The sequence below is a fragment of the Aythya fuligula genome, chromosome 1 (assembly GCF_009819795.1).
Source record: "Aythya fuligula isolate bAytFul2 chromosome 1, bAytFul2.pri, whole genome shotgun sequence".
Taxonomy (NCBI): domain Eukaryota; kingdom Metazoa; phylum Chordata; class Aves; order Anseriformes; family Anatidae; genus Aythya; species Aythya fuligula.
In genome coordinates this window covers 199,378,571-199,405,850 of record NC_045559.1, presented here as the reverse complement: position 1 = coordinate 199,405,850, position 27,280 = coordinate 199,378,571, and the positions used below count along the sequence as shown (strand labels likewise).

General features: G+C 43.3%; 3 protein-coding genes across 8 annotated transcripts in view; 2 read left to right on the top strand and 1 right to left on the bottom strand.

The window, feature by feature from the left end:
* Positions 1 to 9,188, top strand: part of RAB30 (RAB30, member RAS oncogene family) — a 47,373-nt gene extending 38,185 nt beyond the window's left edge. For 3 of the 4 annotated variants that reach the window (XM_032183433.1, XM_032183441.1, XM_032183450.1), the window contains exon 5: positions 1,849 to 4,608. In XM_032183433.1, the coding sequence (XP_032039324.1) occupies positions 1,849 to 2,099 (251 nt within the window). In that variant the 3' untranslated portion in view covers positions 2,100 to 4,608. Of the gene's footprint in view, positions 1 to 1,848; positions 4,609 to 8,374 lie in introns of those variants that run through there. The other variant, XR_004253017.1, reaches the window with a different exon arrangement.
* Positions 9,189 to 12,699: 3,511 nt separating this feature from the next.
* Positions 12,700 to 21,887, bottom strand: DDIAS (DNA damage induced apoptosis suppressor). Of its 3 annotated transcripts, none has more exons than XM_032207827.1 (5): positions 21,817 to 21,887; positions 20,062 to 20,190; positions 18,932 to 19,093; positions 17,035 to 17,152; positions 12,700 to 15,185 (listed from the first exon to the last, which is right to left on the bottom strand). In XM_032207827.1, exons 2-5 carry the CDS (start codon positions 20,172 to 20,174, stop codon positions 12,753 to 12,755), a joined length of 2,826 nt encoding a protein of 941 aa, XP_032063718.1. In that variant the 5' UTR covers positions 20,175 to 20,190; positions 21,817 to 21,887; the 3' UTR covers positions 12,700 to 12,752. The 3 variants fall into 3 exon arrangements, with proteins under 3 accessions (XP_032063718.1, XP_032063719.1, XP_032063720.1); XM_032207828.1 differs by lacking the exon at positions 21,817 to 21,887 and adding an exon at positions 21,633 to 21,748; XM_032207829.1 differs by lacking the exon at positions 21,817 to 21,887 and having other exon boundaries at positions 20,062 to 20,426.
* Positions 21,888 to 22,395: 508 nt separating this feature from the next.
* PRCP (prolylcarboxypeptidase) overlaps positions 22,396 to 27,280 on the top strand; it is a 30,431-nt gene continuing 25,546 nt past the window's right edge. Inside the window, exon 1 of the mRNA XM_032207455.1 lies at positions 22,396 to 22,607. Coding sequence (XP_032063346.1) covers positions 22,470 to 22,607 — 138 coding nt within the window. The 5' untranslated portion in view covers positions 22,396 to 22,469. The remainder of the gene's footprint in view (positions 22,608 to 27,280) is intronic.

Sequence of the window (27,280 nt, the reverse complement as noted above, 5' to 3'; positions counted from 1 at the left end):
AGGGCACCCTAGCTGCTTCTCAAATTGTGGTCCTGTCTCAAGCCTCAAGGCTGTTGTGTGCAGAGGTGGATACTTCCCTCGGGTTGGTCCCATAGGGGACTGAAGCATTGATCATGGCAGAGCTAAGAATGCAGACTTATCCCTTGTGACTCCCAGCTCAGATCTCCACAAATATATGAGGATCTGCTCAAGCTGGTGATGGCTGTGGGTTGATGCACCCCATAGCTGTGGACAGCTGGAGTCTTGGCTTAAGTGGGACAAGATGTGGGAAGCAGACCAGGATGCAATGGCTCTGTGGATCTTAGCATTCATGGGTAAGACAGAGCTGGAAAACTGGTTATTTTTGCCTGGATTTAGGAAACCTAAAAATAAATACTGAATGCCATGTTAATCTAGCAGCTTCAACTCAAGCTAAAACAGACCCCAGGCCATCTGTCTGCTATATGCGAGGTGAAGGTTATTTTGCTTACCCGTGCTTCTGTGTGCTCTGCTCTCAGTATCTGATAGTCAGGACTTGGCTTTTAAAGGCCCAAGAATATACAAAGAACAACAGAAAAATAAGTTGGGGAAAGCTCGAAAGTTTCCTATTGCAGTGTCATTATTTCCTTTAATAGTTTGCTGTTTAAAAGAAAAATCTAGAGGATTACAAAATATGTTTAAGGTGTCTTTAAAGGTCTTTTGAGCTTTACGTGCCCCAGTGGTATTGCAGGTGAGTCTTGGGATTTAAGGAGCTGCCATACAAGAAACTCACTACACTCCAGAAGAAGAGTATGGCACATGTACAAATGGCTCAGAAATACACAATAAATGACTTAACAAATGTACATAAGATTTTTTAGGGAACATTAAGTTAATTATTAGCATCTACAGCATAAAATATAAATAACTTCCACAGCACACACTTTAATCATGGTAACACCTATAAAGTGCTTACGTTGAGTGAGAATTTGTTTAGAAAGAGTAACTGCAGTGTATACAGTGGGTCCAAGAAATTGCTTCATCGGGAAAGAAGAGGAATATTGGATGAAAGAAGGGCAATGGGAAATGGCTTGCTAGTGCAGTCTTCTCCTGCTGGTTCTCACGCCAGCTCCAGACACGAGGCCAGGAGGGGTTTCCTCCTGAACCTGACAAGTCCCTGGACACAGCCCCTTGTTATCACAGGCCCTGCTCTGTTACCTTCTTTGTAAGATTAATTTATGGCAAAGACATCACGTTTGAAGTGAAGTGGCCTGTAATAGGCTGTAATCATATCAGATGGTTGCTGGAGGCATTAATCAACTCCCTGCTAAAATGAGCTCTCTGAAGGAGGGGGCTGGTTCCTTGCCCCACCTCGCTCTGTGAGTGCCCCCGAGCCTGTCTGTGCTTCAGCCTCAGCAGCCAAATCAGTCACAGGGATATTTAATTAAGATAGGAAAGCAGCCTTCTGCACCAGACTGCCTTTAAAGCTTGTAACGACATGAGAAATATCACACTTAGTGTCTCACGTGCTATAATTGACATTTTAAGTGCTCCTCAGAGCCAGAGCAGGAGAATTTTCAATAGATATTAAAATGGAAATTCTTTAATGTCAGTTGATAGCAGCAAACAGATGCACTGGTACTAAATTAAAGCTGACGGACTTGGATGTTCACAGGGCATGTTCTGTTAAGTGAGCTGATATTAAATGAACCTGGCCTGTGTATCAGGGAATCCATTATTTGGAGGGGAGAGCAAGCATTGAGTTTCACATCGAAAGCCCTACCCATGCATACATACAGCACCGAACTCTCCTTCGTCCTGTATCAACTTCTGTTTCTTTTGTTTTGGAAGTCACATTAATTCCCTTTCTACAATTTTCCCTCAATGCAGGTAATAAGATTGATTTAGCCGATAAGAGGGAAGTCTCCCAGCAAAGAGCTGCAGAGTTCTCCGAAGCACAGGACATGTACTATCTGGAAACCTCAGCGAAAGAATCGGATAATGTGGAAAAACTCTTCCTGGACTTAGCCTGCCGGCTGATCAGCGAGGCACGGCAGAACACCCTTGTGAACAATGTCTCATCCCCCTTACCAGGAGAGGGGAAAAGTATCAGCTATTTGACTTGCTGTAATTTTAATTAAAGAGCTGGCATGTGATTTTCCATCCACCATGGGCCCACAGGATTTTTTGCCGGGATTTATCTCCTCGGAGGGAATTCCTGCCACTTTGACCCATCTGACTTCCCCTGAGTCAGGCTGCAGACCTAGAAGCATGGCAGGCTGACAGCTCCAGCTGCATGGCAACGTAGCAGAATATAACATGGTTTAAATTTAATTTTTTCTTGCAGTTTCTGGAGTGGGAAAGGAAAAAGGAGAGTTGGACAAGTGGTTCGTGTAATGCAGAATGTGAGCATTTCCTTCTGCAGGTGATGAGATCAACCTCTCTTGGAGAAGACACTGAAGAGTTCAAGATCTCTCTTACAAAACAATGTGTTTGGTCCTTTGTAAAAGAAAAAAAACAACACAACGATGCGTACTGAACCTGGACTACACTGGCAATCATCTGGACTGCCAGCCAAGTGAATTCTTAGGACGTGTACATAGTGTCTGCCCACGTGTCTCCATGGAGGACTGGTGTTTGAAATAGTGTTACATCTCTCATCTATAGGCACTTTCATAAACATGGAATTAAAAAAAAAAAAAAAAAAAAAAAAGTTATATGTCAACATTTTCAGACAAGGATTTGAGAAGACAAGGCTACAGCTCCATTGCTTCCTTTGGTGCTAGCAGTTCAGCAAATATTCCATAGACCAAGCGTAGTCTTACTACATTGCTGTCCTCTGAATGTGTAACTTAGACTGATTAGAAAAAGAACGCTAATAAGCACTGTTCATTAAAATCCCATTACCTCTTTTTCTAGGCTTGAACATAGTGAGAAAGGACTGTGCTTCTTTGATATCCAACACAGGATGAAAGGACTTCCCAGAAATAAAATAAATAAATAAATAAATAAATAAGAAAATGAACTGTCCCACCTCTAATTAGTATTGTCCTAAAGTGAAAAATTAGCCTTGGGAAAAGTTATTGGTGGAATTGAAAAAATGCACCAGGCACGACCAAAATCTTTTGTGTGCACTGATTGTGCCTAAGGGTTCAAAGAGAGCACAGTTTGAAGTGGCAGCCTGCAATATGTCTGGGATAAAAATAAAGCTTGTAGATACAGTTCCTGTTGAAAGGCAGGCATACAATTTTGCAGAAGTTTTTTTTTTTTTTTTTTTTTTTTCTTTTTTCTAACGTGAAGTGGAAATAGCAGCAGGTTGCAGGTGGCATCATTTTGTGTCTGACCCATCCAACGATCACCTTATGGAACTGTTCTCTGAGGAGCTCTTGAAGGTATCTTCTTGGCCTCTCTCCTCTCTGCTTGAGTAGCTTTCACATTCAGGGCTGTAGAGTCATTTAATTTACTCGATGCTTTGTACTCTTAATCTCAGACTCCAGTGTATGTGTAACTGTTAGGCAATTTCTTTCTACAAAACCCCTGAAGTGGAAGCATTATGGAATTTATTACTACACCTCTAGTGCCATATGCGAATAATGCATTGTAAATTTACACACTGACATTATAGCAAAATTGAGAGATAGTGAATGCACTCATGGAAAATGAGTTTTAGAAGTTTGAGTTCAGTTTAGCTGATCTGGATAAATCTCTCCTGGCAGTTACGTGACTGTGATACAATGTAATTTAAAGTTAATCACCTTAATATCACTTGGTATTTACTGAAGATTATTAACAGAACTTTTGTATTGACATAAAAGTTGCCAGTAAGTTCATCCTGAAAACAATAATAATAATAAAAAAGTAGCATTTTAAAATGCTTTTTCACATTTTCCTGAAAAGACTTCCTTGGGCTGTATCATGGCGTGCCTTTGATCTGTAATGGTGAGCTGACTCTACATGTCTTTGAGAGAGGAGGGACTGGTGTATCATATGTCAATTTTTAATATTTTCTTGCTATTTTTAGGTCACTTCTTTTGTGACTAGTGCTAAAAATGAAGATGTAGAAATTGTGGTACAAATCTTGCTTGTCATTTAGGTAACACTTTGCAAAGTGCTGCTGTAAGCGTTAGATGTTGGGGAAATGTCATCTGACGCACTGGCCAGTCAGGGTCCTTTTTGGTCTCTGCTCATGATGTAACCTAGAGGATTTAGAAACGTGTGGGATTTGGTGGCTTCTGCTGTTCTGGATTGTGTGGTACAGCCTGTGCTGGAGAGCGTTGTCTTCCTTGAGCATTCCCCAGATTGCCAAATGCAGCCTGATGTGAGCTCGTGAAGACAACCTGACCCTGACACAGCTGGTTCTGCACAGCTTTGAGGTTGTTTGGAGCAAGACTCGGGGCGTTGCACATAGGGTAACACTTGAGTTAAAAATCAATGTTACTCATATTTAATTTGTCAAAGCTCTTACTGATAGATTGAGATGATCTTGGGTAAAACACTAAATGTTCTATGCATCTGCTCACTATTTGTGAGGTACTTTCTGGAGTATTTTGTGTTAGATGTTTGCAACGCAAGTTTGCTGGCACAAGCTGCAATTCCCTTCTGTTCCACATCAGAGAGCAAGTGCTGGGAAAAAAAAAAAAAAAAAAAAAAGAAGTCCAAACTTTCCTCCAAGAGAATTATGATAGAAAAATGTGAAATTATGAACTCTATAGAAGAAGGGGACACTGGGTGCCTCTTCTTACCTCTAATACTGAAATCTCAATTTGATCTACAGGTAAGTAGTTGGAGTATGCAGTTGGATACATATTTGTGCTGAATGCTAAGTGGCTTTGTGATCATTATTTAATGAAAACCACATGTCATGAATTGTCAGATAAGACACTTTGTTCTTTGCTGTAGAACGTGTGAAACAGCCGTTACAATCTGTGAGCCTGCTGGTGCTGTTTGTCTTTTTGGAAATAGCTGTATCGGTAACAGCGGGCTCCTGCTAGTCTACGTTTAGCGGTTAATGGCTATTGAATTCCTTCAGCATCAGTAATAATAGCAGCAGGCTGAGGTTGACGCAGCAGACAGTGATTTGAAAAGAGGGAAAGTTGGAATTCGTGATGCAGAAGCATTGTCGGTGCGCACACGTGGGACAACAGGCTTGCCCGAGATTTTGCTTACAAGGGATGCAATTGGTTATGGTCAGACCCTCTGGGTTTTGTATCAGCTGTTTTTCTGCTTGTCTTGCCTTTTCAGCATTGAAGAACTGTCCGTAAATCATGCTGAGATGTTGAGCTTACATAATTTCTGTAGTCAGAGACTGAATTCACTTGGAAAACAGATGAAATTCTCCATCAATTAAAATATGCCAAGCAAACATATGGGGTGAGCTGCCCTTTGGGGGGCTGTGGTGCCATCGTGGTCAGATGGGACTGGAGACACAGTCCCAGAAAGCATATCCCAGCAGTGTGTACCGTGTACAGCCCTTTGTGCCAGGGGAAAGATGGCTGGGTGGAGCTGAAGATGCAGCATAAAGAGATGGTTATGTTCTCTCGGGATTTCCTCAATCCCATCCTCTTACAAAATGCATCTATGACTTAGCTTTTGATTGCTCTGGATTTTAATAATTATGAATTTGGGTCTTACCTGAGACTCCTGTATTGTCACTTGCAGTGTCAAAGTACTCCATTCCCTTACACGTGCTGCTCCTACCAACATCTACCAAGCAGAAGACCTTTTTGGGTTTATTCAGTTAGAAAATGTGTTTCTAGAGGACACTTTGTATTCCCAGTGAGCAAGCGTGGGAACTCTCCCAAAAACTGATGTACATTAGGGCTCACAAGAAAACTCATTGGAGCCAAAGGAAATGCTCTGGGCAATTCTAATAGTGACAGCTCAGTGAAAGCTGTTATATCAAAATGTTTTCTTCCTCAGATCTTTTATAAGCTTTTTGAATGAACATGGCTCTTGAAGCCAGTTTCTCTTTGCTCGTATCAACTGAGTCTGTCCTCTTGTTGCTGTGGGTAATAATTGCTCTAGTTACTGTCCACAAAGGATCATCGTTTTGAAGGACAGTCCTGATTTCTGGTGACAACGAGTGGTGGGGAGCTGCTTGCTTGATCTCCCATGGGTGATGAGTGCATCCTGAAGAAAGCAGCCCAAACTGGAACCTGTTGTGTCTTCGAAATGCAATCACCCCCTTGAAATGTAGCTGAATGTCCTGTAAAGGTTACAGATCTCCCATCTGCCTCCGTTTAGGATTTATCTTGGCTGGAAGAACAGACGACAGGGTTAATGCGCTGGCTGAGATGCCAGACTCCCACATCAGCCTACTGCCTCACTCACCACCGAGCTGAACTGACCCAAAGCCGCCTTTTGCGCTATATCCAGCCCAGATAGGTGGCTGGCTGTCATCACCCATGGATGCAATCGCACCCTTTCCCCTCATGTGAATGAGCTGTAACTTAAAGCAGAAGTGAAAACTATGCCATGGGAGTTATGGGTGTGGTTGTGTTGTTTTTTTTTTTCTTTTTTCCCCCCTACAAACTGGGAGTCACAGATCCAGAGGAAATGTCATCTCCGTTACGTGCACCTCTGAGCACAGTCAGCTGGGTAACTGGGCAAAGAAAACCCAGATATAGCTGAAACCGAGACAACAATGAGTAAATGCTGTCAGGGAAAGGTTGTTCTGGTTTTAAGAGTACAGCCAGGGTTAAGAGCTCAGTTCTCCTGGCTGTGGATAAACAGGAGCTGGCCGTGCTGTTCTCTGATGCTGTTTTCACATTAATATCTAGCTATTAACACTTCCTGGATGTGATCACATTCTTTGAAGCCGTTCTCCTTTTCCAGCAAGTTCAGAAGATAATTTTAGCTCTGGTTAGTGCTATAATTAAATAACCAAGTCTTCAGCTGAAGCAGCAGATGCCACCTTTGCCAATGCTTTTTCCACTGCTTATCTTGGGACACCACTCCCAAGGACATGCATGCTTGTGAGGGCACCACGGAGTTGTCCCTGCTGAGCATCTTCTGGAGTCCAGCCTTGGTGCCTAGGGACATGACATGGCTTGTGTGAGTCACACTTTCAGCTGTGCTAAAAGGTTCTCCAGGGAAGATGGGTTGTTAGAAGTAGGGTTAGGGTGGTTGGGCACTGGGACAGGTTCTCCAGGGCAGTGGTCATGGCGCCGAGCCTGCACAAGTTCAAGAAGTGTTTGGACAATTCTCTGAGACATAGGGTCTGATTTTTCGGTGGTGCTGTGTGGAGCCTGGGGTCGGACTTGCTGATCCTTGAGGGTCCTTCCAGCTTGGGATATTCTGTGATCCCATGATTCTGAGAAGATGCAGTTTACATCAGCATCCATGGCTTGTCATCTGGGCCACCCTGACTTTCTTATTGGGAAAGCATAAACCTAACTAGTTCAACAAGCCTATTCTCAGCCAGGGCAGCCTGTGAGGAGTTTCCCTTTTTGTGGGACCAACAGAAGAGATTCAGGTGTGAAGAATCAGTGGTGGATGGTGCAGGCGAGTACATCACCAACACGCAGGCGGATGCTGCTCTCCTCATGGGGAGATGCTCCAGGATTGGGATGCTCTGCTTGGGGAGTGCTCTGGTATCACCCAGGCTCTGGGTTACACTGTGGGCATGAGCTGTAGTAAATGCAGCAGCCACAGCATCCCCAGCAGCCGAGCCTTTATGGAGAGGGGAGTGGAGGAGCGGGGAACATTGTTTTGACATTTTAATGGAGTGAGGATGAAATGTTTGGTTTATGACGGGGAGGGCAGTGGTGATTTCAGGCACTGCTGTTGCCTCCACTCTTGCAAGCTGTTTGGAAGAAAGCCTTAGCATGGGCCTCCACATAGCACTAAAGGAAAAAAATAACAACTTCCTAAGCCAATATTTTGGGGGAGAAAAGGCCATTTAACGAGGGGAGTGGGGAACACCACTGCTTGGTGCTATGCTGGCTTTGAGCGACAAGTCTCTCACTGGGTTTTAGAGGAATAGTTTAAAACGTGCCATATTTTTTAGCACAACAAGATGCACTGCAGATATGTCACATCCATTTCACTCCCCACAGCTGTTTACAAAAGAAAAATAAATAAATAAACCCCCTGGGACTGGAGCAGCTGCAGTCACTCAGCTGTCAATATGGGACAAGCCTCTTTCTGGTCCTCTTTTATTTCCACTTCACTCTGTTCTGCTGCACACATTTGGCTCTTCTGTGAATTTTCAGATCATGAGTTGTTTTTTTTTTTTTTTTTTGCCCAACTGCCTTTGATCTATACAGAAAGACTCGCCCAGATCCCATTTGAATTCATTAATACATTGAGTAGGCATTTTAATTTTATGTTTACTGGCTTGTTTCCCTTTGTAATGTTATCTAACTGACAAGTTCTCCATACTCTGCCTTACATTTAGTTTTTTTTTTTTTTTCAGGTCTAAAATGTTTCCTCTTTCCTGAAAAGCTATGATAATTTTTAGAGAAGTTATAAAGGTGTTTTCATTTCCACAGAAGAGAAACTGAATTACTCTCAGCTTTGATTACTAACAAATCAATACTGAAGCACGTAATTCTTTTTACACCACAAACAAAGTACATTTTATTCCATCATCTGTAGCTTGAATTGTAGTTTAGAAGCCTGCTTAGGCACTAAAAGCAGCATTTTGTTTGCAACTTCCATGCCAGTGAAGTCACAGCATTAAAGGAATATCCTGGACTGGAGTTTTTCCCACACATTCAGCTGTTTTGCAAAGACCTGCTGTATTTTCCCCAACAACTGTGAATTTAGCACAATGTACAGAATTCTAGCAAGAACCCTGGTTGCTTAAGTGTCCTAAACACATGGCCAAAAGGATGAGGAGCGGACATGTTTTGTGATGATCAAGCACAACTGTTTCAGTGGAGAAAATGCCCTACATTTGGTCAGACCATTTATCTCGAGTTGCTGGGATAGTGCTGTCTTTGGAAAGGGTGTAGGTGTTAGCAAATCGCCAAACTGTGAACCCTGTGAACCATAGACTGTCAGAAGCATTGGACCTGTCTGTTTTTTTTGTTTTGTTTTGTTTTGTTTTGTTTTTTTTTCTAAGTTCCTGTTGTCAAGTGTGGTACAGTGAGGTTGCGAAAGGAATGTATTTTGGATGACCAGGATGGTGAATGTATGATGCTTCATGTTCATTTGTAATGTCCTTTTTATACTTAGAAATTGCTTACATATGTATCTGTATGTAAATAAATGTTTCATCCTTTCCAGCTGGCGTTTAAAGCGTCTGATTTGCTTTATTGTGAGGTTTGAGTTTTGTTTCAATTTGATCTGCAAAGCAAAGTTGCCTTTAACATCAGACAAACTGATTCCTTTAGGAGGATGTGATTTAATTCGGACTTACAGCTGGATGGCTGCTGAGGACTTTCTGCTTGGGTTCAGCGTAGCAAGAGCAGAGGCAGAGCTGTTGTCCATGGGAGCACTGTCCATTTGCACTAGAGCAAAAGAAAAAAAAATCACAACCAGAGTCTTCATAGCCATGTTGGAAATGCCAAAGAAATGCAAATTGCAGTCAGCAGAGGGTGGTATTTGGCAGAGGGAGCATCCTGGAGCATCCTCACTCCAGGGTATTGAAACCTGTAGCTGGTTAAACTCTTGTCCTAGCAGGATGCTGGGGCTGTGTGGATGAAGGTGATGTTTGGATGATGCTTGAGTTGGTTCATATTCTTTGCCCTACTGTCTTTTTTTGTCTTTTTTTTTTTTTTTTTTTTTTTTTTTTATTCTAGTTCTCTTCAGCATTCAAGATGCTCTTCATGCCCACAGCAGACAGCTTCTTCTGCTGGACTTCCCTAATGATCTGCCTTTCTCTGGGGTTGGGATCCAAACAGGAGATCTCCCATTTTAAGCCTTTTGGTCCATATATAAAGTTTGTGCTCTGACATCCTGGAGATCAGATTTCCTCCCTTCTGCTAACACTTACGGTGAGAAATGAGCTGTGAAGCTTGAAGACACCGTGTGTCTTTTATTGCCTCTTCCACCGACCTTGAAAGTCTTTCCTCGGTAAATGTCTGCCATGAGGGCTGGACCATCTGTTCTGCGTTTCCCCAGGAAGCTGGCACTCTGAGTCAGCACTAAAACAGGAAAAGGTATTTGCAGAGGGAAAGGTCCCTGCGTGCTTCTAAGCAGGAACTGGGCAAAGGGAGGGGGAAAAAAACATCCTTGAAGCTCAGACAGTTTGGGAAACGAGCATTTACTGAACGAGGTGAGGGCTGGAGTGTGCTCCCTGTGGGGATGATGGCTGGAAAAGCCTGGCCAGCTTCCTCCTGGGGAGAGTAAGAGATGAGCTGGGGTGCGGAGAAAGTCTGCGTGTGCAGGATGTGCGACTGGCCCAGCCTGGCACTGCAGGGACATACGTGCTGCTCCCTGGGCTGGAGGGGCTGCTCCTCCTTGCAAGAACCACACAACCTCTGGGATGTGCAACCTTCTCCTTGATAAGTAGAACAGAACAGAATAGATTAAAATTGAAGGTGTAGCAGCAAGGTTACGCTACAGAAGGAAGCTTGAGCCAGGCTTTGCTACATGCAGATGGGGCTGGAAACACTGCAGGAGCACAAAGGCTCCTGACAAAAAGGGAACAACCTGCACAGGGGGAGAAATGCAAGCCCCACAGACTGCAAGAGTGAAAACAACACAACTTGCTGCCTGCCTCCATCCTCTGGTGTACAAAGCCTTCCTTTAGAGCACCTGGGGCACTCTGCCCAGATGCCAGCTCACTGACTGGCACCTGCCACACACCAGTACTTTTTGGTCTTACTGGTGCAGTCCTCTTGCATAAAACAGAGGGCTCTGACTGCCCTGTGTGAATGTCAATGCTATCTTACAGACAGTCCCATCTAATTTAAAATCTAATCTCCCTTTATGTCTTTCTAAGGTTAGGGAATCAACCACAAACTTGGTGTTTTTTCAAGTGTTCTGTTAATTACCTTCAGTGTTAAATATGCTGTGTTTTAGTTTTTTTTTTTTTTTTTTTTTTAATTATTCCCCCCCACACACACACACACATAATTGCATCATGTAAAAAGCACTTACTTTGGATGAAACACTTCATTCATGTCAAGGCATGGTCAGGTATACAACGTAGAAGTTCTGGCAGTGTTTTAGTGCTAGATGCATCAGGTCTGGCATATCATTCAGATCAGATCAAACCCCCACGGTAGGGTTTTTGTCCAGCTGGGTGTTTGTCCAGCTCATCTCAAGGGAGTGCTTTAAGAGCCAGTGGCACCAGTCTCATCTTATGTAGGAGACTGTAGTTTTAATTAATCATGTGCTTTATTGGTTAGGGCACCAATCTCTTAAAAACCCTTCAACAGATCCTTCCTGTACTCAGTGATGTCAATGTGGGTAATGCTGTCTTTCCCTTTATTTCTTCCACAGAAGACATAAATTCAGATTTACCATCTCCAAGTAGGCTGCATTTCTTACTCCCTTTTCACTTCCCCTTAACAGACTCATTGTATAGGATTTTATTTGAACATCAGTAAACGCAGGCACACACAGACCTAGGATGGCTCACCCTACAGCCCTGCACTGTCCTGGAGCAACCACAGAGCAGTTCTGGGGCTCTGACTTGCTGCAAAGTGCAGGCCTGCAGCTCAGCTGGGCAACTCACCACCAGCATATGACAACTATCTGTCCTCTTCTGGTACTGGCATGCCCCTTCAGATGGGTCAGAAAGTCCTGCGCAGGGGTCTGTGTGTCAGAGCACGTCACTGCTGCACTCTGCCACGGTGGTTTGCGTGGTTGACGTCACTGTGACTACTCACAGGTACAACATTCATCATTATTTTAGTCATCTCATCTAACTACCTTTAATTCTGTTTTTTTTTTTTTTTTTTTTTTTTTTTTTTTCTTTTCCCCATCATATTCATCATTTTCATCAATTGGATGTTTCTTTTCTTCCATTTATGTTTAGGACCCAGGGACTACAGAGATCTGGGCTTTGGCCTGAAAGACCGTACCGAGCCCAGCCTCTTGCACTGCCACCTACTGTTCCAGCAGCCTCAAACACCAGGAAGAAATTCTGGGCTGTGCTCGAGTATCTTGGACAGCAAGGAGGAAAAAAAATGGTTTGCTGCCTAGGGTCTTTCAGTTATATCCAGAACTAGGCTTCAGGCTAATACTGGACAAATCAGAACCTGTGCCACAATTTCCTGAACTGTAAGGTGGGGGGAAAGAACAAAGAGGGACATGGACAACAACAGGAAGAAAACCACCACCAACAGCTATGGAAGAACTTTTTTGTAGCCTATTTACCTATGCAGACTCACTGTGTAGCCATGAGAAACTGTTGTCTCCACACAGCCTGCAGGAATGCTGCAGTCTCAGCATGCCTGTGCTCTTGGGGCACAGCTCACCAATATCCTGCTCGACTGCAGAAGCTGTGTGTTCGATCTCAGATCGATCCCCAGAGTCATCCAGTAAGAACCTGGAAGGGACATGGACTCAGGGGCTCTTCTAGTGAGGAAGAGACAATAGGGAACCAGAGAATACTTCACCTATTTGTATGTGTAAAAGTGAGATTATTAAACGCTCACACATTTACATAAGTGTTTATTGCATGTTTTAATTTACAGTAAAATAAACTAACAGCAGAATTCTCTTTTCCCCATCTCTATGGTACAAAGTTCTGCAAATAATCTTAGGAAGACATATGCCTAAAAGTGTATAAAAATGGTTTTTAAACATCTCTTTTCTTTATATGAGTCATTCTAAAAAAAAAATCTTAAAAATAATTTAAAATAACACAGCATAAAATCATTTTTTACTGTTTTGGCTTACAGAAAAAGGGGCTCTGCTTGGAAGAACAACTCAGGAGACCAGCCTGTTGCCCCTTCCAATATAACCCCTGAATAATTTGCACGTGAGAGGTGATTCTTTCCTTCTGAAGAGGAACAAGTTTCCAGGATTGAATCATTTAAAAACAAGGCCTTGGTGGTACCTGCAGACACAGGAGTTGCTATAATCCCGGCCGTATTCTCAGAGTTTAACCCCTCACTTCTGAAGCATGCATCTTTTCCACTGTTCTCTTTGCTTCCAGAAATTGGGATCCACTCTTCAAAGTCGGCAGGCAACTGGCTGTTTTGGAACAGCTGTGAAACAGAGCTATTACTTTCTTTTTCTTCCCCATTACACAGCTTCTGACGTTTCACTAACCTGCCAGTAAGCTGCTGTAACAGAGTGTTTTGAAAGGAAGACCTTGATCGCTTGCTTTTGGAATGGACTTTAGCAGGATTTTTAGGGGTGAATATAGTGACAAGAGAGCTTTGTTCCCCCAAAGGCCACAGTTTTTGGACAGGTTTTGCCACAGGAGTTGACTCAGAATAAGGAACAAAGTCTTGAGCACTAACAGAATTGCATTCTGAATCATAAAAGGAGTACGCTACTGGTGTACTGTGCTTACGAAAAGCAAGAGGGGACCTATGTAGGGAAGGGGTCTGTTTTAAACTGTTACAGGGAACATCCAAAGGAAAAAGCCCCAGTTCAGGAGTTGTGACCTTTCCTGTCAACCTACCTTCCTGTATCAAAGAGTTAGATGACTTATTTAAGAACTCTACAGTTTTTGCTACCTCACTTGTATCAAAGAGATCAGCAGAAGCATTGTAGCTGCCTTCAGGGCAGCTACTGTTCTGTATCACCTCTCTCTTATTTATACTTTTGAAAGCATTTTCTTGCAGTTCTGTCGATGTTTTTAATTCTCTTTCATACATCCTCCTTGTGTTGTTGGGAGTTGCTGGATCAGAGTCCCATGTTCCTGTGCATATAAGACCTTTTCGTTGGTTTGCTTCATAAGAAGAATTTTCTTTACTTCCACTACCAGCTAAACAGCTATCACGCACAGACTGCACACAGGTAGCCCTCTTGCTCCTTTGTAAACAGAAGCTTTCTTCACGTTCAGCAGCACGCTGCAGACTGATAAAAGAACAAGCTGACTTTGAAACTTCAGTATCTGCTTCTTTGGGCTGTCTGTTTCTTCTGGAAGCAGAATACTCTGATGTAACCAGTAAGGACTGTGATGGAGTAAGTAGACGAGGGTTAGGTATAACACAAGATGCTCCCCATTCCTTGTCAGCTGAAGATGAAATGCTACAGAAAGACTCACGTTGTGACACCTCATCACTCACAGGATTTGGATTTGACTGCTGCCAAGCAAATGATATACTCTCCCAACTATCTTTCTCTGCTGGTGGCAAGAACCTCCCAGATATGCTCCCTTCAGGTAAACCACCAACTCCTGGGGCTTGCCTGGGACATGATTTGTTAAGACCTACACTCAACTTGCTGCTTTCAAGGGCGGTACGTTGGCCTGCATCAAGACTGGGTGCCGTTACAAAACTCTCACCTTCTATTCTGGCTAAAAATTCATTCAGACTTTCTGAGAACGGGAGCTCTTCCCAAAGCACAGAGTCTGTCTGAGACACTCTAGTTACAACATTTACACAATTAGAAGTTGAGGTATGTCTGTTGTAAAAAAGGGAGTTTGGGGATTTTTCTTTGTAAGAGTCATTTCCAATACTAGTATTTGGGTAAATGCTTTTTACTCCAAACTCTGAGGGATTTTTTAACAACCTGGAATGGTTTGGAGGTGAACACTTAGACTCTGAGAAGGAAATTCTCTCTAATTTATCAGTCGCAGAGATTCTGTCAGTCTGACTAGGCTGTGAATTTAATTCATCCTCCTCCTCTTTATTCTCTTCCCTCACTGAAGAGCTGCAACACTGTGACTCCCAAAGAGTTTGATTGTTAAGGCTTACACTGCACGATTCTGCAGAGACAGGCCTCCCCTCTTCTTCATGCTGTTCACTCACCAGCTTTCCCACTTTCAGAGTGGGAAAGTCTTCCGTTGTTACCCAAGCAACAGATGAAGTCAGGCTGAAGGACTGCTGCCAGCACCCTAAAAAACTTTCTCCGCCACTAGACTGAACAAAACAGGAGTTTCTGTTCCAGCTAGACAAGCTGCTGAGCTCGCTGACAGGTTCATCTATTGGAGGTGACAATGAATCAGGTAAGTGTGAGCTGTTATTATGGTTCCTGAATTTCCTGGACTGCAGGAGCCGATGGAAGTAGGTGATAACAGTAAAGCCAGTAACAGCAGCATTTGGCAGGAAGATCTGGCAAGCTGTAAGGGTTTTTGTACCTCTGTTAATTCTGGAACAGTTTTGCAAGATGCTGCTGGCAAAAGAACACCCTCCATCCTCACTTGCACAACCCTGAAGGGGGAAAGGAAAAATTAGTATAATGCTTTGGTTTAAGACAAAAAAATAATTAAGGCATGCCGTTTAAGTTAGGCTTAAATTTAGGTATCCCTTTTAGGTCAGAATCTGCAGCAAAGAGAAGACAAAACAGTCTGTCACACAAAGTAGCACTCCCTGGGAAATAAGAACTGGCAAGGGCTATAAAGGGCATCACAGTGAGAGGCACTTTGCTTGCTGCAATTATGCAGAGTTTTGGAGCTGGAAAAACAACCAAGAATTCTAAGCAAGAACTTCACAGAAATTTTCTTCCTCCCATTAGGGCACTGGGTGCTCCACAGCTTCCTCCAGTACAGTTCTGTGCAACTGGCGAGCTGCCTGATGCCAGTGCTTTTCTTTTGTCTAGGAGGCACTGGGTAATACTTGAAGCGAAGCACTCTGGTACCAGCTACCTGACTTGGCAGCTCAGCTACCAAAGCCAGCATGTTATTTTCTATGCAATATTTCCATTTCATGGAGTAATTTACAAGCGTTATCTTCTCAGATACATTTAGAGAGCAGTATTTCAAAGGAGTTTCAGCAGCAATTCCTTGTAACACCTGCTCCACTCTCCAAAGAAACAGCGGGTAGAAAATGATATTAAAAGCAGAGGGAGTATCTGATGTTTTGAGAAGTGGATAAACCTTCTTTTATCTCCCCCTGAAGGTCTGACAATACCAAAGAGGACAAAAGCAAATATAGTTGTCTTCAGATTCATCCACCCTTCTATTCCCTGAATCCATGCACGGTGCAAAGATTGAAATCAAAGACTGTTAGCCAAGCACAATGACTTTCTATGTAAGTCTTAAAATACATATGTATGTTTATACATCCCTCTCTGTATTTTTTAAAAGTATATTGTGTTGATTTTGAATTATGTCTGGGAGAGTGCAACTGTAGGCAAAGCTGAACAAAATGATATAGAAATGTCTGTAGCTACAGGCTGAGCAAATGGTCTTTGCATACGTGTTCAGGCATTGTGTGTGCAAAAGCAGCAACAAGGCTGTTGATATACAAAAGGATTACTCATATTTGTAAAGGTATTAAACCTAGAGAGCTGGTGAATGGTTCTAGCTCAATAAAGTTAATCCACAAGGTTCTCCAATTTCCATTGCTTAAGACACAACATGAAGAAAATCTTGGCTCAGATACAAGTTTTGTGGGTGAGGAAAAACACCTGAGCCAGGTAAGATTTCATCAGCAGACTTCAAAATATGAATGACCCTCAAAAGCAGCATTTTAAGAGAACTTAAAAGACAGTTCGCATGGAAATATTACAAACAGCTAATATTTCAGAGTCTGTTAAGCACACAGGCAAAGCACAGATGCGTATGTTCAGCAGCTGTACTTTATCAGCGTTTTTAAACACTCTTAAATCCAGAAATGTCAAAATGTTGCAAGGGGATGTGTGCATCTCCCTACATTTCAGAAACCAGAAGACTATGCAGCATGGGAAAGGTAAGGCAAGGCTTGCAAAGGCAGTCTGTTTCATGCTTGAACTGTATATGCTTTTTTTTTTTTTTAAATACAGATTCCAAGCTGTTACTGACACACACAGGAGCTGGCATTGCTCAGCCTCTCTGAAAAGCAGCCCTGACGAGCTGTCAAGCTGACTACTGCCATTCAAGATGGCTTTTGAATGTGACTCATTTAAAATAACAGAAGAATTTGAGGAAGAGGAGCAGAATCATTCCCATATTCTAGCCCCAAATTTTCTCCTCAGGATACTGACATTCTGAAAAAAATGTCTTGATAAGTTTATACCCCCAGCTGGCTACAACTTAATGAAAAAACTCATTATAAGAGTGTAATATGGATTAAAAATTACCTTCACTCCAAATATAAATCTTTTTCCAATGAAACAGGCTTCAACTGCTTCAACTAACACTCTTGGAGATGCATCTCTGTTTGTTTCTCCTGACAGCTGATTAAAGTCTTCAATACACCTGGAGTAAAAACATACAGAAATAATGCATCGATGCAGTAAGATTTACACAGCTGTTCAGCTGTAGTGTAGGTAGAACAGACTAAAGAGAAGATACTGTGGTAGCTTAAACTAAACAGACAGAACACAGGAAATCGTGAACCTCTAAAATTAATTGTTTAGTTCACTTAATTTGTTACAGTGAAATAAAACTAAACAATACTTCATATAGGTTTAATATGCATACAACATTTGGGTATTCCTTACGTGGCTCCAGTTTTTGGATCAGCACCATGATTTACATATTATAATGCTGCCATGTATGCTGCTGTTACTTACACATCCTTTCTGCCTGCATCTTTACAGCAATGGCAGCATCCATATCAAGCCATGCAATTAGTTTTGCTTTTCACAGTTCACAGTAGTACAGCGGTCTAGTGGAGAATGACTCCCATAAGAGTATTTTTAATGCTGTTAATATGGGATTTAGAAAGAGTTATCTTTGACCCGATGATAACACGAATCAGTGGAAAATAAAAACAGAGAGAAAGAAAAAGGGAACATATCTAAGTATCTTATCATTGCAATTTGACGTATCAGAAAGTCTGAAGCTTTTAATGTGGGTGGTCAGGCTCTAATGATTAACAGCCTTTCTTAGAAATCCCTCAATGCTAAAGGAAAATCTGGTCCCATTAAAAAAAAAGCTGTAAGAGGCACACTTCTTTCTTAATCCTAACAATAAGAACAACAAAATACAACAACAACACAACCAAAAATCCATCCCTTTCAACACCAAACCAAAAAAAATTTTGACAAGAAAAACACACTAACCAAAAAAAACCAACCAAAAACCCCAATCCGAACACCAAAAACAAATGAACAGCCCCACAAACCTGACAGGCTCTTTTTACCTTAAGACTTAATTTTGCCACAAGATTTGAAAATATGTTTACATTTCTGAAAAAGTCAACTTACTTCGTAATTTGCCATTAGATGAAGAAAATTACATCATCTCAAATTTAGGTGGAAGGATCCACCCAAGGGCCCAACTAAATGGTGAAACTCACTTGGCAGCATCTTAGTAATGGAAATCACAGAAATCACAGAATGCTTTGGGTTGGAAGGGACCTTAAAACCCACCAAGTCCCAACCCTCTGCCATGGGCAGGGACAACTCCCACCAGGCCAGGCTGCCCAAAGCCCCATCCAGCCTGGCCTTGAACACCTCCAGGGATGGGGCATCTACAGCTTCTCTGGGCAACCTGTGCCAGGGCCTCACCACCCTCTGAGTGAAGAATTTCCTCCTTATATCTAATCTAAACCTACCCTCTTGTAATTTTAAACCATTCCCCCTTGTCCTATCACTGCACCCCCTGACAGAGTCCCTCCCCAGCTTTCCTGTAGCCCTCTTTAGGTACTGGCAGGCTGCTGTGAGGTCTTCCCTGAGCCTTCTCTTCTCCAGGCTGAACAACCCCAACCCCCTCAGCCTGTCTTCACAGGAGAGGTGCTCCAGCCCTCTGATCATCCTTGTGGCCTCCTCCAGACTTGCTCTAATATATCTTCAGCAGAAAAGCAGAGATTTCTTACATAAAAGTAATACATATCAAAATTTCAATATTTCAGCAGGAAACCAAACTCAACCATTTTCTCAAAGTTACGGGTACCAGGGAAAAGCTTGAAGGGAGTGTTTTAACAGCTTTTTTCCCCATTTGTCTCCCCACAATCCAAGCTCATCTCATTTTTTTTTTTTGAGGTTGACAAAAAAGCATTAGTTATATAGGCAGAAGCAACGCATTCCTTACCTTTGCAGATTTCCCGCAGTGACACCAAAGAATGGATCTAAGCAACTTCCAAACACAGTAATGTCAAACAAATCATTTGTGTCAGCAATCTTCAGGGACAATCTATATCTGTACCCTGCATCTTTAGCTTCACCTGTGCAGCCACACTTTGGACAGTTAAACCTGACAAGACAGGAAAATAATAAAAACCAAATTGAACACGTGAACTTCACTGCGGAGCTAAGAAGTTACCTGCAGTTTAAATGCCACTAGAATAATGCATTTAATATTCCATTGCAAATTATAAGATTATTTCTTGGTCTTTACCCCCTGAGGCATGAATATTAACATAAGCTCAGCAAGGGGCCTGTATCAATCTGGCTTCTTTGGTAGATTGATTAAATGCTAGTCTGTTGTCAAGCTGGAGAGACACAGCGGGCTTTGAATGACCTTTGGGGGATTCTGAACTCCTTGGCACCTCTGTCTGTTTGCGTTTTGCTGTCTTCTGGGATTTTTCTTTCTGAAGCTTAGTATAAAACCTAGATTAAAAAAATCATCAGGAAACAGCACTGTTGTATCTTTGACTTCAGCATGTGAAGCAACAGATATCCTTCCTTTGCAAAGCCAGCTCCTTCCATTCTGTGCTGATACTCATAGATTTGTTGTTCTTTTATGTGTCATCTGTTTAACATTAACAGTGGGAGGAAAAAAAAGGAAAGCTCATATCTACCTGGACACACAGCAAGTGGAAGAATCATACTGAATTACATCATGCATTGAACACACAGAATAAGAAGAAATAAAGAAAATATATGGTTTAATTTGCAGGGGCTTTTAACTAATGCATTCTAACTTCAGAACAGCACCGAAGAATCGAAGTGCAATGGACGCAGGTGGAAGATATTAACACACATCTGCATTCTCCTGAACTGTCCTTTGACTTCATGTGGCACAATATAACTCTTGATTCTTAATGATCTCCAAACTGCTACAGGACTTTAAAGAAATCCAAATGGTGTTAATTTCAGGTATTTGTTAGTTATCATTTATTTCTCTGATTAGTTAGTGGTAACTTTGTGCTCAGCTCTCAGAGACCTGCAAGGCCTCTGACAGCAAACAGCCAGTGGGATGGAACAGCTTACAGCACGTACCTCTTGGGGTTCAGCACCAGCCTAGAAAAGCAGCTCTGACAAGCTGGATAAATGAAGCAGGAGTTCTGGACAGAAATTACAGAGGCAGCCAGGAGTCCTCTCACTTTGTTCATGTGCTCACAGAATCATCTGAAACAACCAAGTCAAAATGTTTAATGACTTCTAGTTTTATGAAACGTTAATCAGAGAGTTCCAATGTTAGCTACCAAAATGTTCTCTACAGCTGATGTAAACAAGGCTTTATAAATCCTTCTTTGAAAAAGCACATTTATTGCAGTAATAGTTATTTATAAATCTCCTTTCAATGTATACTGCAGAGCAAACCCAGAATAGGAAGTGAATTCCACTTCTTCACCCCATAACTCCCTCAGGGAAGTCGAGGGCTAAGGAGATAAAGGAGACTTGAATATGGCTTTTGTAAGTTAAAAGTCGTTTTATAATCAACACTGACATTGTGTTCATACTTTGCTACAAAATAGTTCAAGTCTTGGCCAATTCCTTGGCCCTTAGGGGCACTGTTCTCAGCATTCTGGTAAAAACAACTGTAACACATGTACTAGAAAAACGTGAGTGACTGAAGTCATTATTCTGAGTAGTTCAGAGGAAAAAAAAAAATCAGATAACCAAATATTCCCTATGCCAGAAAGGCCTGGAGAAAAAAAAATAAAATGCAATAAAAGGCAAAAGCTTTACTGGAGGGTCAACCAAAATGAAACATTTCGCTTCAGAACATAAATTAGCAGGAACTCATTTGACTGATTAAGTGGTGCCCACCTTCAATTTGTGCTTAAACAGAACTCTTTTGTTTTACTTACAGTACAAGACACCACCACACAGTATGAATAAAACACAGCAACACTGAAAAAAGAAGTAATAAAAAGAAGTAATAGAAGCACCCCCAAAGGTGGACTTAGAGCAATCAGCAGGTGCTCCACATTTCAATTGCTTTTCAACTCAGAACTATATAAACAAAGCATACTGTGACCTATCTGAACTTTTTATTGAAAGAACTAAAGAGATTCCTGAAAGTACAGCAAATATTTTAAGTATTCTGCTGAAAATTCAGAATTAAAGCATAGAAAAATTTGTATTTTTCCATGGGTTATGTTAAGAGACCCCTTAAGAGCAAGGGGCTCAATCCCAGTAACGCTTTCTATGGTATAAATAACGTCCACCAGAAGGCCGGAAGCGAACACAGCCCAAACACATGTTTTCTAGCCTTTCAAACTGTGAGAAAACTCTCAATAATTCTCTTCAGACAGGATCTTCTGTGAAGCTATTTTATTCGTGATTGCAATGGCAAGTGTCCTGTCAATCAGGAGCATATTTTATGCAAACAAATCATAACCTTTTATTTCCTATTACCCAACACCTGATCTATAACATATATGTACTTTTTTTTTTTTTAAATTAAGCCTTTAATTTCTCCTTTTTCCCTATTTTCATTTCTTATTTCTTATTTTTTGAGAACTTGTGATCTTCATTATTTTTACTGTCCTCACGCTGCTAACCCTGTTTTCCTCTAGCTTCTACCTCATTTGGAACAGCGAGGCCTTCTATTGCCCACTTACCCACTGAGCACCTCTATTTGTTGTGACCACACAACCACCTTTGCACACAGACGGTCAGTTTTCTACCGCAAAAACACGACTTCGCTTCTCACAAAACCAAACGCAGCGGCCCCACCGAAGGCATTAAGCCCAGAGGCAGGGCCCGGACCCCCAGCTCCTGCTTCCCCCCCCCGCCGCTCCTCACCGCCGCTTTCCACGGGCGCCCGCTGCCCCCTGGCGGCTCCCAGGGCTCGCACCGCTGCTTTTACCTCAGCGCAGCCGCCGCCTCCAGCTCCCAGAGGACACGGAGGGCCGGAGGGAGCCGCGGGGCTCCACGCACCCCCCCCCCCCCCCCCCCCAGGCCCCCTACGCCCCGCCGCGGGGGCCTCGGCCCGGTCCCCGCCGCCTCAGGGCCTGGCGCGGCCCCTGAGAAGAAGGCGGAAGTGCGGGTGGTTGCCAAGGGCCGTTGCTAAGGGCGGAGACGAGGAGGCGTTCAGCCAATGGCGACGCAGCGCGGCGTGAGACCTCCCCCAGCTCCACCCAATGAAATGCGAGGGTGCCGGCCTCACGCGCCACCGAGCCCCTCCCACTTCACGCCCGCCACTGCGGCCGGCCAACCGCGAGAGGGCGCGCGCGCCGTCCGCATTCATCTCAACCAATCGCAACCGTCCAACCCCCTCAGCGCCCGCCCACAGAAGCGGAAACTCCTCCCCTTCCGGCACCGTCCCTCAGAGCGCCCCGCGCGGGGCGCAGGCGTGGACACACCCCTTCGCCGGCTCCTGCCGGCACCGGCCGGGGAGGGGGCGGTGGGGCCGCCATAAAGCGGCGGGGCAGCGGGCAGCACCCCAAGGCCTCGCCATGCCGCGCCTCCTCCTCCCCCTCCTGCTGTTTCTCCTTCTTCTCGGCCAGCTCAGTGCCTTACTGGCGCCCCGCCGCCGCCGGGGTGCCCCGCCGCCGTCTCCAGCCCCTTACCTGACGCGTTACCTCTCGCAGCAGGTAGGAGCTGCGGGTTTTGCAGTAAAATATCCATTCTCTCCCTGCCCGGGTGCTGTGCTGGCTGAGGGAAAGCCTGGCGGGGCTTGGCAGAGGGCTGGGTCCTCAGGCGGGTCGTTTCCATGGGGATCGAGGGGTGTTTGCTGCTCTTCGGTGCCTAATCTAGCTAATTAGCATGTTTTTGTAGCTTTCTGGGTGCTGCGGTGCTGAATTCCTCAGGTAAGGCTCTTTTTCCGTGCTCCTGCTGTAGGTGAAGCAGCTGGCTGCAGCCACAAGGTGCCTGCCTTGCTGTGGCTTGGTCAGCTGCACCTCCAGTGATACCTGCATACATCCCCTGGATTATTTGTTTCTTTAAAATAGGAATCAGATTTCTGTTACTAACCTTAGCTGTATTTTGTTGGTGGTTTTAACAGTTCTCAGTGTGTTTGTGAAATCCATAGCATGTGTGCAGACCATGATTTTGATAAGCACTGGTGCAGTCCCCTTGCAGAAGCCTCAAAATCATTTTTTTTTCCCCTTCAGTTTTCCCAAAGCAGTAACCAGTTTCTCCTGATGTGTCATGGAAGGTTTGAATCTTGACCTTCACTATCCCAGACTTTGCTGGGGAGGTAATGGATCCTCTTGCCTGGAGGCGTAGTGAGAGGAGAAGACATTTCTGGCACTGTCTGGCTCCGGCTGGAGGCAGCGTGCAGCCTGGTTCTGGGTCTTATGCCTTGGTCTAAATGGGAGAGCTGTGGGAGGGAGATGTTTAATGCACAGGCACCACATCTTGTGTGGTGGCGTGGGGATTGAACATCTCGGTGTTGGAGATGGTGAAGTCTTCATGGGAAGATGAAAATGGGAGGGGTATGCTTTCAGAGAGAACAGAGTTGAAGAAAACAGGTAAGCTGCGTAAGGTCATCCTGAATTAGATACAAGATAATTTTAGAGTCAAAGTTCTCCTTGTTAGAGTTGAGAGGTGAGTGTGGTGCATTTAAGCGTGCATCCATGCACTGAGATTATACTGCTGTGGTCTGTTTCTGCTTGTGAGTGGTCTTCTTCCAGGGGTTTGCCTGTAAAATCTATGGAATTCCTGAGGGTTGAGAACATCTCCACCTAATGAACACTTTCAAGTTGCTCAGGGAGTGATTGGAGGCTTGGGTCCCTCCACCAGCTTTCCTGCTAGCCCTTTACCTCATACTGCAGATGCCTTCTGCAGTGCGTGTTGGTGTTGGCCAGGATATCAGCTCTGTGGTGTATCTTGCTGTGTGACACCCAGTTGTAGCACGCTGGCTGTTATGCATTGCTGCCATCGTATCAGTGGTAGTCATCCTGTGGCCTGATCCGCCCTCTGTCACCATGTTCACACCTCTGTCTTCATCCTATTTTGGAGTTGTCTCCTTTTGGAGCTGCCATGTGCCTGGGATCTGTGGATTTGGGGAGGTAGATAAATTTTGAGAGGAGGGAAGGGGAAATCCCAGTGGCACTGTTGTAAAGGTGATGCCAGATCTCATTCTCTTCAACTTCATCCTTGTTTTTCTTCTTCCATTACCTCAAGCAAATCCTGTTGGCTGTGAGTACCTGCTGTGGCAATTGGATCCTGCTGACAGGTTCTGAAATCCTCACCTTTGCTGCCCAAAGGCTTACAAATATCACAGTACATGGTGGGAGATGTGTGCCTATTCACGTTTTGGGTTTTTGGGTGTTTTCCTATCATCAGATTTGGATGTTGTTGCCTGTCACCTGAAAGATGTAGGGCTAGCATAAAAGGTCTAATCACACAGAGGCGTAAAACTTTTGTTTATCAGTGGCATGGTGTGCAGAACTAACAGGCAGCTCTCCAGCCTTTATGAATCGTGTGCTGAGCACAGCTGTCTGGGAATTTGTAATTACATTATGATTCTGTAGTGGAACATAAATACTGTGATTACCATATTAAATAGGGGTGGTGATACTTTGCCACCTCTGAGGGCTGATGATGTTTGTTTACATGAAAGTTGCTTAGGGCTTGAATCATCAGCCTCTGTTCTTTCATAGTTAAAGTTGCTGTTTTGATTATAGCTTTTCTGTTATTGTTTTATATTAAAAATAACAATATAAAAATGTTTTTGCAATATGGCAAACTATTATGCTGTCACAAAGGAAACACACTTCTGTTAAAAAGCAAAATTATTTGAATAGTCTTTAAATATTCAATACTTCCATGAAAGACAATTTTGAATAATCTAGATAGATAGCTTGCATGAATCCCGTTGCTTAGAAAGTTATCTCTTAAGCACAGTGAACAGTTCATTAACGTTGTACATTACAGAACAGAATTGCAAAAGCTGGAAATTTCCTTGTGGAGTTACAGTCTCTAAGCAGAGCTGCTTGGCGTGGAAGCCTGGAGACCTAGAACATTGCTTGAGGGGTCAGCATCAGCACTTACTGACGTCTGAGTCTGTGATGAGTCTGGTATGTGTCTGCTTTCAGAAAAAACGGGGGAGAAACAGGGTCAGAGTTCAGCTTGAGAGTAGTTTAGGTTAAGCTTCCTTCTGTTTGCCACTTTAAGTGCCTGACACCCCTGACAGCAGGACTAAAGTCTAGAACTGGAGAAATAAGTCACATGATGCCCATGTCAGTGTGACTGGGACCTCAGCTTGCGTGTCAGATGTACTGAACTGTTTGTCCTTAGTGTTCCATATTATTTTGGCTTGGGGGTGTGACTCTTTTCCCCTTCAGTAAGTAAAGGTTGCCTTTAAGCTCTCTACTTCTCTAATGCGTAAGTGACATTACCTGATCTAAAGGTACCTGATGCTGCCATGGGCTGGTACACAGCCCTTGTAGGAGGAACTGCCATCACCCACATCCTTATACCAGCAAACCATACCTGTTGTGGGGGAGTTAGTCCCTTTTTTAGCTCTCATGATCGCCTGGTGTGACTTCTGTAGACAAGATCGTGCTTGCTTCTGCTTTTGTATCTTGCTCTCAGACTTGAGGCTTGTGTGTTAAATCAATCCATGTAAAACTGACCTTCACTGAGATGTGTAGGATGTATGGAGCTGCAAGCACAAGACTGCTCTGAATGGCCTCTGTAAGCAGCTGTGTCAGTGACCACAATGACAATTGACAGAAAGGGCTTTGAGGCACCTGAGGGCTGTCTCCTCTTTACCCAAGTAGAAATAATCCCACAGTGGGGAGTGTCTGGAGTCAGGCTGCTTTTTCTGACCTTTAGGGAGCCTTGTCTTGCATCTGCATCATTCCTGTCTTCAATCACTAGTGTTGGGGGGAAAACAACAACAACAAAAAGTTTGTGTTGCTCTAAATGCAGAGCTGCGTTAAAGGCTTCTCGGTGATAGCCTGCCTCCTCAGAAAACAGTGATGTCTCTTCACTCTGTATGATAATTGGTGGTTGTGCAAGACTTAACGTGGTTGTGGGGCTCTTCTGCACAATCCCACTTCGTGTGCACGTCACTCACTCTGTAAACAGTTGTGAATTGGTCTAAGAACCAGTGACCGTGTACAAATAAACTCTTGTTCAGCGAGTTACTGAGCTTGGTCCTTCAACTGATTATCTTTGGAACTAACACGTTACTGATGTGGCCGTTTCCAGAAGATGAGCTCTGGTTGCTTTTAATCACTTTGTAGATGTCATACACATCTCACTATGTCATAGCTTAGCAAACTCATATGCAAGTCTCTGTGCTCTAAAACTTCACATTGTGAAGGCACCGTGCTTCACATTGTGTATATGTAAAAGGAAGCTCCTAAAGTTTGAGAAGTAATGCAATTTGATCTCTTCTAGCTCTGTCATGTTTCTTTAATGCCCTATTTTGTGTTACAGACTGAAGTTTTGAGGCATAGAAAATGAAAGCTTTGACTGAAGGTGCAAAAATCAGAAGCAAATTTAGAAAGTGTGTGAAAACTTGAATGCAAATTTTCAAGTAAGAAAATAAAAGTTGAGAAGGACAGCAACAGGCAAAAGAACACCTATCAGCGAAGGAAGAAGAACTGATGCAGTACTTTCTGTTTTATGGGAAGGATCAATGTAGAGGAAACCTGTGAATCCTAGAATTTTTCTACTCTGAATATCAGTGCTACAGCAAAAAAAAGAAAAAAGGCCTTCAGGTAACTGTATGAATGAGCAGTGTAAGGGAAGTGAGGTCAAGAGACTGGATCACCTCTCTGACAGTGCTATCTTGATTGAATGCAAACCAAAGGTGCAGTTTTGCATTGAATGTTGCATCTGCTGTATCCGCAAGAAGGAAGCTTACAATTAAGGAACAAGCTATCTTTTAATCCAGTTTAATACAGTCTTTTAAAGTTTTTTTTGAATATTGTGTGCAAATGAGTGGCACGAAGTATATTCATATGTACATACACTGGTGCTGTACAAGTTGCTGTAATGCTAATGGCGTAATTTTTAACTTTAGACCTCAAATTTCCTTATAAAGCTGCTGATTTCAATCTGGTTTAACAGCTTTAATTGTGGTTAATAAATTTTTTGGCAGCTTATGGTGACTCAGGGTGGTGTCTCAGAATAGTAACATGTGGCAGGAATGGTTAAGAAGGGTTTGTTTTTTCCTTCACCAGAAGTGGAAGGTGCTCTTGCATTGTGTTGCCAGACTGGAAAAACAAAGTGCTTTTTACGTGGCCCCTTGGTACCCATTAGTAGTTATGTCTAGTGGTCAGAGAAGTGATGCTGATGTTTGTCTTTG